The 11,243-nt window shown below is 40.2% G+C and overlaps 1 protein-coding gene across 1 annotated transcript in view; it reads right to left on the reverse strand.

Moving 5' to 3' along the window:
- The window catches only part of TPH2 (tryptophan hydroxylase 2), a gene marked incomplete at its 5' end in the record, with an annotated part of 47,165 nt that extends 38,553 nt beyond the window's left edge, over window positions 1-8,612 (reverse strand). Inside the window, 4 exons of the mRNA XM_010192241.1 lie at window positions 2,363-2,430; window positions 5,386-5,486; window positions 5,595-5,778; window positions 8,460-8,612. Of these exons, the coding sequence (XP_010190543.1) occupies window positions 2,363-2,430; window positions 5,386-5,486; window positions 5,595-5,778; window positions 8,460-8,612 (506 nt within the window). The remainder of the gene's footprint in view (window positions 1-2,362; window positions 2,431-5,385; window positions 5,487-5,594; window positions 5,779-8,459) is intronic.
- Between the last annotated feature and the right edge of the window lie 2,631 nt (window positions 8,613-11,243).

Below are 11,243 nucleotides of genomic sequence, written 5' to 3' on the forward strand. Positions count from 1 at the left end.
ACCACTATGCAACAGCAGCAATACTTAAAGGAAATGCTGATACAGGATTTTCAACTCAACAGTTTTTTTTATAAAGCCAATTCCTTGCAGCCAATTCTTTGCAGCCAAATTTGTTATTTTTTTAAGGAAACACTTGTGTAGGTTTTTTATGGTTGGTCTGGTTTTGGTTTTGTTTTTTTACACTGGAAAATGACAAGTAGAAATGCACCAAGTCTCAATAAATTATTAGGAAGGTCACTTAAAGGGAAGACACAGAGGTTCAAGGCAATGCTCTGAATTTACGCCTAAGGGAAGGAGACTTTACAACAGAGCTGTTCTTTTTGTATAAATAAGTAAATAGTCATTACACCACAGAAGAGGGCATTATGACAGTGCAACACAGCGTCAAGACACCTCAATTAATTCTGAGCACCACAGCATGGGTTGCAGAAAGAGCTGAGCTGTAGCAGCACCTCTCTGAGCTGCTTTACGTTTCCCCAATGTGGCTCAGGTTGAGTTGCAGGATGCTGAGAGTAAACATCTCCCTGGGCTGTCTCTACAGCCACACCTGGAGTGAAACCTGGTACAGCCCAGTAGATCTGGCCCATCCCTGGGATTAAGGTAGCCACTGCATCAGACTTGAGGAGTATGAATGAGATTTTGCCACATCATAGGTAACTGCCCTAATCACTGGGCTCCCAGCCATTTTGTGGTCACTGGCTAAAAATATTTGAAGCATCTTGTTTTCCCTCTGTTATTAACAACAGGAAGAGTTTGAAATCTTATAAAGGTTTGAAAAGATTAGTGGAATGAAGGAGTACTTTGCAGAAGTTTTACTGAAGTACAAGATCTGGCCCCCAAATAACCTCTGTTTCGGGTTGATGATTTTTGTAATGCCCTCAAAAACTAAAGAAGGAAAAGGTTTTTCCTTTTCTTTATCTGGTTTTCTGGCAATATGCAGTATTATTTTACCTGATTTTTGTGAAAAGATGTTTCTCAGTGGTTTCAGGGTGAAAAACCCCAACCTTTCTAAGCAGAAGACCAACCACTGCTTAGCAAGCCAGCTGCATGATCTTTCCAGCACTTAGACAGCTGGGAGGGAGAAGGAAAGAAGCTATTTCCAGCGACTTGGCAGCTGTGAAATACATGACACCACTGCTATCATCATGGGTAAATGGAGAACTATCCAACTTACTGAAAGAGCTCAAGGAGCACACACCACCTGCCCTTATCCACAGGTATCTGCTTGACATTTCACACTGCAATAAACACTAGACAAGATGAACTAACTCTACAGTGAGCATTAAGCTGAAAAAAAGATAATAAATCAATCAGCTGTAAACAAGCAAACAAAAAAAACCTGTCTCAATTTACATTTGAAAGCTGGCTAAACTTAGGACTTACCTGGTCAGCCTAGGAAGCTCCTCTACCAACAAGCACCCTGCCCCCAGCAGCTAAGTGTGCCGGATGAATGTCATGAGCACCCAGCTGAACAAACGCTACTATGGGCAGTAAAAAAGGGAACCAACACTAGCACTTACACATTTATTCTGACAGGATGTGCCTTCTACAAAGGGAGAAAAAAGCTGTTGTGTTTTATATTATTCAAACAACATAGAAATCTCAAAGGAGAGAAATGAAAAACCTGAATAAGTGTGGTAAAATGGAAAAAAGCATGAAATTAGTGTGTTCTTTCCCATGAAAATGAGAGCTTAAAAATACCTAGAGTATGATTAGAATTACTTGAATGCTTCTGTGACAAGAAAATTTCAATCCAGTAGGTATTTGTAGGTAGCACACAAAGTTTCCTAACTTCCAGGGATGGAGGCAAATTAAAAATACTGACTTGACATGGGGGGAGGGAAGGGGGGAATCTAAATGAGAAACCATGTGTATTTGTGCACAGACACCAGCTCCACAGAGAAATCCACTGACTGAATTCTGAGATATTTAGAGCCGTGTTGGCAAAATTGATAAATGGCATCTTGCAGTGTCCAATATAGTAAGCACATGAAAAGAAAATAACAGTTTGGGGTCCTAGCGAGCTCATCAAACTACGTATGGACACTAGATATGTGAAATTCAGCAGTGCATCTGTTTGTCCTTAAGACATGCAAGCATTTGTAAAAGAGTTTAAGTTTAAGCAGCTATGAATAAAATGTCGAAGAGGTAGAGCTTACCTATCAAATGCTTTACTTGCCTATATCTGTACCAAAAAATGTAACGGGATTTCAAGCATCAGGTTTGTCATTTATAGCCTACACTAAACTAATCAAAGTTTAAAAGATGACATTGTCTACTGTAGAGAGTTATCCTACAGAATTAAATAGAGCATGAATTCTAACTAGTCAGCAGCATGGGGAAGAATTACGCTAGTACTTACTATTTATAGCTCATGGCAACATCCACAAAGTACTTTCTTCTCTGTCGATAGACATTGTCTTTAAATCCCTTAAGCAAGAAAGAAGAGAGAAATTTACAATATGCACAGAAAATTAGCTGGAAGAATTATAAAATACATCATTAAAGGGTTTATTTACCACCAAATTATATTGTATTTTGATTAAAATAAGGATTTCTTCACGTCTTCCCCACCAAAGTCTTACAGGTGTTTTTTCAGGACAGGTTTTAGCATAGGTATAGTCATTCATCCAAGATGTTCAAAAAGGGAAACTTTTTCCTTGCATTTTGCCTCACTCAGGTTTTCCTTAATCTGAATGGAGATATACACACAGGCACAAAGCAGAGTAATTGACCTATCCTTATTGCATCTTTCTTCACTAGAAGAATCAAGCACCCAGAGTTCATACGCAACTCATTTTGAGGATGCTAATTCAGCAGTTGCCATCCTAACCAACACATTAAAAGACTGAACTATCAGCCTCCAGCAGCAAATATGCATATTTCTCCAAATGGAGTTACAGAGGAAGGGCTTGTGGGCTACAGTAGGCTCGTGCCTTTTGCATATTAAGTGCAAAAGAGCTGTATAACACATTCACACCCGCCAGTTACAGCCCTTTGAACAATGCAAAACTGAAACAAGATCTCTTCTACATCTATAAAAGATGCAGACATTTCAGGCTTTTGACTATTTTTTACTATTTTCAAGGCAGAACTGCCAACCTCTTGAAGATGAAAAAGGTTAAAGAGTTACCTAAGTTTCCCAATTAGTAGCCCAGAAAGCACATTTAAGTTTTCCCTAGTCAGAGCTGAAAAGTAAAATGCATCTTTTCCTTAGTGCTCACATACACAAACACAAATCACTGAAGGTGATGAAAAGATAATGTTGTTTGATTTGAAATGAGTTTCCAGAAAACTCAGAAAGCATTTTACTGCCCCATGACCAAAGCTGCACTGCTGGGGCAGAGTAAGGAAGGATGTCAAAGGACTGCGGAAAACCTTCAAGTCTCCACTCCTACACAGAAAAGTTTTTTGACTGGCAAAATGTTGCAGTAATTTGGGGGAGGGTCCTTGTCTGATTAATACATTTTGAGAAAAGCATTCAGTTACTCAGCTGTAGATGGCTCTTGAGAGCCAAAAGGGGATGTACAGCAGCACAGGGGATTTAAAAGCCTGTCACGTGTAGTGAAACTGAGACTGAAACTATTAGCCAATATGGAGTGGGTTAGGGCTATGCTGCTGAAGTGGTGGTGTGCTGGTTCTGTAATAGGGTAATTCTCTTTGGTCCTCTGGCACCTGCATGCCACCACTAAGGAACAGGGCAGGCACCAGAAGTGGCCTCTGAAAGGCCAGTCAAAGATTTTACAGCTTCCCCCCCATCTCTAATACCTATCATGCTGCATAGGCTAACAAATGGTGTGTAAATTATGTTTGTAAGAGCTCCCCCAAGTGTAAAATATATATTCATATAATGCAAATGCCTTTTTTCATTGTCTGTAAAACTGAAGGCAGATTTTCAGTAGAGCACTCAAGTATTTAATGAAGGCACCAGCTCAGAACATAAAACAGCATCAAATGGCCCATTGCAGTCATCAACTCAAGGCTAGAACAAGCTGCCACTACAGCCCCTGTTTGAACCAAATTACTGCTAATGGCTGAAGGTAATCACCAGACTTTTCCACTCTGAGAAAATGTGAGGTGACTCCTCATCTGTCATCAAGAAGAAGACGGCAGAAATTTTGATCCCAGCTCACACTCCCCAGCTGCGGGCCCACGCTGGAAACCAAGCGAGGTGATGATGCTTATTGTGGCTGATACACAGGTGGGTGACACCAGAGACAGGGAAGTGGGGCTGCCAGGGGACATTGTGATGGTGTCAGTTTGCCTGTGTGTGCCGACATGAGGGTCTGAGCTGTGAAGCAGATAGGACAGAAGGTCTGAGTGCCATCTCTGCACTGACATAGAGCTCCAAACCCAAGGCCATCAGGAGCACCTGCCTCTCCTCGGACAAGGCAGTCACCAGGGAGGAGCCCCCACAGGTGCTGTAGTATAGGGGTATAGCACAGATCCATCACCAGAGAGTCTCCTGAACTGAACTGATCTTTCTGCAGTCACTTGCAAGATAGCTTACAGCTACAGTTTAATCTGATGCTACAAGAAGACAGTCTTATGGTCAGGTATCTTAGTTCATTACCTACTTCCTTCCAGGTGGAAATTTCCTATAATACCAGTTTAATCCAGCCTATTTTACTTCAGAGTACGAATGAATGGAACTAGTTACCACCAGTGTCTCTCAGTCAAGTAGTCCAAAGGTAGAAACTTGGTTTTATAACAAGTAAAAATGTTGTAACACAAATGCTTGCAATCATCTGCCTTCTAAAGACTCAGAAGTCAAGCATTTATAGACATCAGTCAAAAGAATTAAAACAATAATAAACCTATTTTTTTTGCCTTTTGAATTGAGCATTTGGGACTACTACAGATTCAACTTGTGTGAAACACAGCCGTGTGAAATGCAGGCATCTCCTGTCACCAAAGTCAGGAAACAATGCGAGACACCTCTCCGTCTGCTGCCTTCAAGCGGAGATAGGAACACAGTGCTCTGTTTTATTTTGCAATTAACTCCTGAGTGCCCAAGGAAGCCTTCCTTCTCTGACACCTAGGTTAATATCACTTAATATCACTTCTTACCTAAGAGCTACTTGTGGCAGAACTGAAGGTCACATTGACCTAAACTCTTCAGAGTTTGAAACCTTTCTACCAACTTGTTAATTAAATAAATTAATTAATTAAAGCAGTACAAAAGGAGACATAGTTGTTAAACAGTGAATAAGTTTTCTGGAGGACCTCCTTTTAATTCACTGAAACTACTGAAAAGAATTAAATTCCCACTTTCTGAAAACCATATGCTCAAAAGAGTCCTCAGAATCAGCAGTTAACGGGGTTTTTATTTGACTGCCAAATAACCTGAACAGATTATCTAGAAGAAAACTATGTTACACTTACGGGGTGATCTGCATCCAGCTCAGATCCATACATCAAAACTCGTTGTGAGCATTTGTCCAATTCAGATATCTTCTTGGGGAACCAAGGGACACAGTCGAGATCTGTAGATGACAGAACATGAGTTGAAGGTACTGGAGTTTATGGCTGTGGAGGTACCTGTGCAAAACATTTGTCAGTGTCTAAACCAAGTGATACAAAAGCAGCCTTGCCTTCTTCATCAGTCCAGATGTTTTCTGGTGGATTGAGAGATACAATATTAGTTTGAAACTTGAGCAACTGGATTAGTTCATTAAACTCTTTCTTACTGCAGTCACAGTCCACAAAAATTTCCACCTCCGAGTTCCTTCTCTTCGATTTTCGTGATTCAATATGAACCATACTCACATGCTTTTCCTGTGGAAAGACGAAATAGCATATGAAATACAGACATACCAACTAGAAGGGGAATACCAATGTCAAGTTCCTCAGGAAAGTTTTTCCCAGTTATTACAAGGTGTTTTCATTGGAAGTACTTACTTTGGATCTACATAACTGGTTAGAGATGCTTAATAAATAATAAAGACAAAAAAAATATATAGTGAATGTAAAAATACTACTACCGTTTTTAATGAAGAAAGTTAGCCAATGGTTAACCAATGGTTTAACTTTCTCTAACAAGGTAATCTTTTATAAAGGACAACATTACTTCATAATTTTTAAAAATAAAAATTGTTAATGCAATTGTATATTTACCTTTGTTAAACATGAAATGCAACTTTATTAGGCAAAGTGCATAGTAGATAGAATGAGGGGGAATGGTTTTAAGCTGGAAGAGGGTAGATTTAGACTAGATATTAGGAAGAAATACTTCACTGTGAAGTTGGTGAAACACTGGCACAGGTTGCCCAGAGAAGCTGTGGATGCCCCCTCCCTGGCAGTGCTCAAGGCCAGGTTGGACAGGGCTTTGAGCAACCTGGTCTGGTGGGAGGTGTCCCTGCCCACGGCAGGGGGGTTGGACTGGATGATCTTTAAGGTCCCTTCCAACCCAAACCATTCTGTGATTCTATGATAATAATGCTGTTAATTTAACTGGATTTTAGTGTATTTACTTAAATAGACGCTATTAAATGTGTACTACTTCAGCTTTTCTCATGAAGAGAGGAGATTGAAAATATTTTTAAGGATAACTGTATCAGTCCTTATCTATCTTTCTTGCAGCAATTATGAACCACCTGAAGTGATAGAAATAAAATCTAATTCAATTTATTCTCTTTTAGAACATCCCCATCAAGACTAAACACACGAGTGTGCAAATAGTTCTAGCATTAAATTTGTCCTACGGGGTATCTCTCCTACCACAACTACAAATCTGCCAAGGGCGTCATACCATGACAGACAACCATAATGTGTTATGGCTGACCTGATCTACTGTTGCAATAGCCTTGCTTCAAAACAGGAGATTGGAATAGATTATTACTTTCAACCAACATTTCTATTGACTCTTTAATTTTTCCCTTTTTTACCAGACACAAACCATCTGTTACGCTTTACAACTATTCTTTCACTTGCTCAATAAAGTAATTTTTACTTCCAAAATGCAAGAACTCTGTGCTTTTCCTTCCACCTACTTAATGTATTTTGCAGAAATTTTTGGAATTTTTGGAATTTGAAAATTTTGGAATTTTTTTCCATTTCAGGTGAAGGTCCCTTTTGGTACAGCCAAACAGTTGTCTCTGCTTTTATAGCTCAGGATATACATACATAATTATTTAACTGGCATGCTCCATAAGGTAGCTAACCCATCCACATAACAAAATGACAGAAGGAAAACCCTCCATCTGCTGAGGGGTTTGAATCTGCGATTTGTAAATTGGCAGATTACAAAGCTGAGCAGGATAATTTTGATCATCTGCTCCTGAATAGCACAGGCCACAGGACTCTCCAGCATTTTTAGGCACTCTCTTGGGAAATCTCCTTCATATACCCTAGGTTGGGAACTGAACAAAACCCTGGACTCCCTCTCACAGCACCCAAATTATCAAGTGAATCCATGACTGAGGGTGATGTCTCTGCAACAGCTTTCAGCCATATTTTAAGAGGCCACAGTGAGTTACATGCCCATTCCCAGGAAGGGGGAGTTGATGTCCAAATTCATTCAAGCATTTAAGCCAGCGCTGCAGTTGGACACTTAACCCTTGGAGAGAAGCTGCTCTGAAAACACAGCTCCTGCAATTCCTATCAGCTTTTTGTCAAACAATTGATCTCTAGCAGCCTCCCTCCCAGGGTTCTAACGCATCCTCTTTTCCTTGGCTGGGGGATCTAGGTATCTACATCAGCCTTGGGAATCTGTTCCCAGAGCCAGCCCCTGTTAGTTAGAATTGGTAATGCCCAGTGCTCCCACACTGATGCCCCTCTGATGGTTTAGAAGCAGACCCCAAGCCACCTCCTAACTTTCTCTTCACTGCGCTGCACAGACTGAATAACCTAAGACTTTTATCGTAGTGCTTTGCTTTCACTATCCTCAGACATGCCTCCAGGCTCTCTTCAATTTTCTAATACGGCAAGCAGACTACGAGCAGTACCAGCAGTCTGCTGAAAACCACCAGTTGCATGGGGATCTCTATAGAAATATTTCTTAATTTACGTTCTAGTTAGACACATAAAACCCCAAACCTGCAACCACTTAAATGTGCATTTAACTTCATGACCAAACATTGTCCTGCAGCAAAGCTGTCGCCAGCACCTGATTGTATGTAATTTAGATTTTGAACTGCTCTCTGAAAGTACCCCCTTTCATTGTGGCCTGCACAGGCAACTTCAAATCCAATTTACGGTGTTGAGAATCACACATTGGAAGTCGAAAGCGAATGGTGTGAACATCAGCATCACTGTTAAACTTTAATCCAGAAAACCCTTCACGAGCCCAAAATGCTTTGTGGAATGGTCCATAACATTTTAAGTTACTTTTATTCAATTCTGCAGAGTGTAACTGCACTCTATTCTTTCCGCCATGGTCCATTAGATTTATACCAACAAACAACCTGACCTCAGTAGCCTTCCTCAGCCCAGTCAGCGTAATGATTTGTAAGCTTTACCTGGAAAAGTCGGAGAGCTTTCACCAATCCACCAACTTCATTCTTCAAGGAAAACACCACGGCTGTCTTTCCACCTTCGGAAGCAGATTCACCTTTTCCATTTCCCTTATTCCCTTTCTTTTCTTCATTTTTCCCAGCACTCGATCTGTTTAGCTACAAATGGGTAAAGAACAGCATCATCTCAGATGCAAACAGGCATTTTCCGAAATTAAAGTCTTTTCATGCAAAAGGAAATTTTTGTTAGCAAAACAAAAAAATCAAAGCAGTCAAAGACTGCTTTAAGCCAAATATCAGCCAGCATTTTCAAAAAAATGTAATTTTATCAGCTTAAATCTGGCTGAGATGCCAACAGTACAGCCTTTATTGACAGGTTTTTCTAAAATTGACCATGATTTAAAAAGAACAGTCTGCATTTTCTAATACCCAGATTGTGACTCGTGAACAAACTATGTCTCCAGTGAGATGCTAACTGCTTTTTTATTATCCATAATGCAGTCACTAAAAAAAAAGTGAAGATAGAAATTAAGAATCCTATACAACTATTTCACGAGGATTAAATTGTCCTTTGGTAAACTGTAAAGCAGCTTATGGAAAATAACCTGAAAACGAATGATGTTTATAAACAGATCCCATAACGCTTGATAAAAGCCAAGTTAAACCTCTATTCTTATCTCTCTATTCTATCCCACTTGTATAATGTCTGTGGACCTGCAATGATGGACTTCAGCAAAGGGTCTCCCTGTGCTTCTAGAAGATTTTACAAGTTTTTATCAAGGACTTTATAACACAGAAAAAAAATAGTAAACTTCAGCCCGATTCATTTTCAAATCGGATTCTATAAAAGTGCTTTCTTAAAAACTGATAGCACTGACAGTGATGAGTTATTTGCATCACATTCATCTTAATGCATTTACATAGTTCACATCAAACTGGTTTACTTTTTTACCCAATCCTAGTCCACTCTGAAATACCTCCCTCTACTGAATAAAGCACCCACAGCTCTCAAGTCAGCTCCCACTGGATCTTCTGGCATTTTGTTAAGGTACAAGAATGTGCTGACTTAAAAAGAGGGCTAGTTAAGATACATAATCTTACCAAAAAACTCTCTTTAAACCACACAGGTTAAACCAGCCACACTTAAACTAGTTACTGGAGATGCTAAAATGTCTCTGTGGTATTGTCTCATCATTTATTAGATCACACAGAAACAATCTGGGAAAGCAGTTATGTTTGTAGAATGATACACAAAGGGTTTCAAATGTTTATTTTTTAGTATTTGAGCTTATATGATTCAGCTCAGTAGGAGGTTTGCTCAGAGATAGTTTAGGGGAAGGTCACTTTTGTTTTAACTTCAATAATATTTGGGATTCGACTGAGTCGTTTTCACATATGTGAAGCACACATCCTCCACAGGAAGTGACAAAGATGCTATTTTTTATAGCATCCATGATGTGTGCTGCTTTCTGGAAGCTATGTACTGAGAATAATGTAGTCAACTGAGTGCCCAAGAACCTCAATACCACTGATACCTCTGGGAAACAAGAGCACTTGGCACCTTCCAAGACTGTCACAGGTTCCCTGATGCTCTCAAGGAAATATTTGAAATATTGATGACTGAAAGAGCCTCTCAAGCATACAAAAACTAAATACTTATTTGTGATGAGCCCAGTAGAAGAGGCTGCAATATTGGAAGAACTCAAATTTTACCAGCCATGCTCATTAGTAGTACACTTCATAATTAAATCATTACTAGCAGATCAACTTTCTCAATGAAAATTAATTACCTGGAGAAAGCACAAGTACTCAGGAATAAAAGCCATCTATAGGAGAACTCAGTGAGGAAAGCAACTCAAATATAAAGACAGTAAAACAAATTTATCCCTTTTAATTAAGTATTTCCAATGGAAGCAAAGCATGTATAAAAAGGGATGTTCCACATTTTAGTATAAAGACAATAGGCCAGTTCATAACTGGTCCAAACTGGTGCATTCTGTTGGTTCTACTCAAGTGATCTTCACGCACTGCAAAACTTTATAGGAGGCAAAGTCTTCATAATCCTAAATATCTCATACCTATTTGAATACATTTACCTGTAAGCATACGGAAGTTTATCCTGTGCTTGAAATCACCCAAGTCCCTGTTACACCCACATCACCACCTTACATCCATCCTGACCTGTCACCACCACCATCCCGGCGGCGTTTTCAACAGGGAGCTCACAGGTCCCCCATGGTCTTGTGCTATCCGGCAGAAGCTAGGACACCTGAAAAACAGCTGCTCAGCCATGGCAGCACCATAGGCACCAATGCGGCGCAAGCATGTGCCACTCGCATTTTGCCAAAGATGTTTTGCTGTGAGGTTTTGTGTCAGATTCTGCTGACACAGCACTGGTACACTCATGGTCCTATGTGCAGAACTAATCAAAGCCTTTCAAAATTCAAGCACTTAAAACCACCTGAACTGGACCTCAATGCTTTTATATTACTTCAATAGCAACATGGCTAATTTCTGTAGTAAGGCTTGCATTTCTAACAGAAGTTTCACTACTATTTAAAGACATTTGTAAGGCAACGTTTTGAACAACGACCGATTAGGCTGCAAAGTAAGTTTCATCAGCCCCTGAAACTACTGAAAAACTATTCACCTAGCCTTAAAGTTAAGAGGAAGGGGTCCAGCTTCCCCGCACCGGGTCCCCCGACCCACCTCGCAGCTCCCCTGCCCCGACGGCTCTTCCTCCTGCCCCCGCCGCCACCGGGGGGGTGGGCCCGGCAAAGCAGCCCCGCT

Source organism: Mesitornis unicolor, unplaced genomic scaffold (genome assembly GCF_000695765.1).
Source record: "Mesitornis unicolor isolate BGI_N332 unplaced genomic scaffold, ASM69576v1 scaffold3809, whole genome shotgun sequence".
In the NCBI taxonomy this organism is placed as follows: Eukaryota; Metazoa; Chordata; class Aves; order Mesitornithiformes; family Mesitornithidae; genus Mesitornis; species Mesitornis unicolor.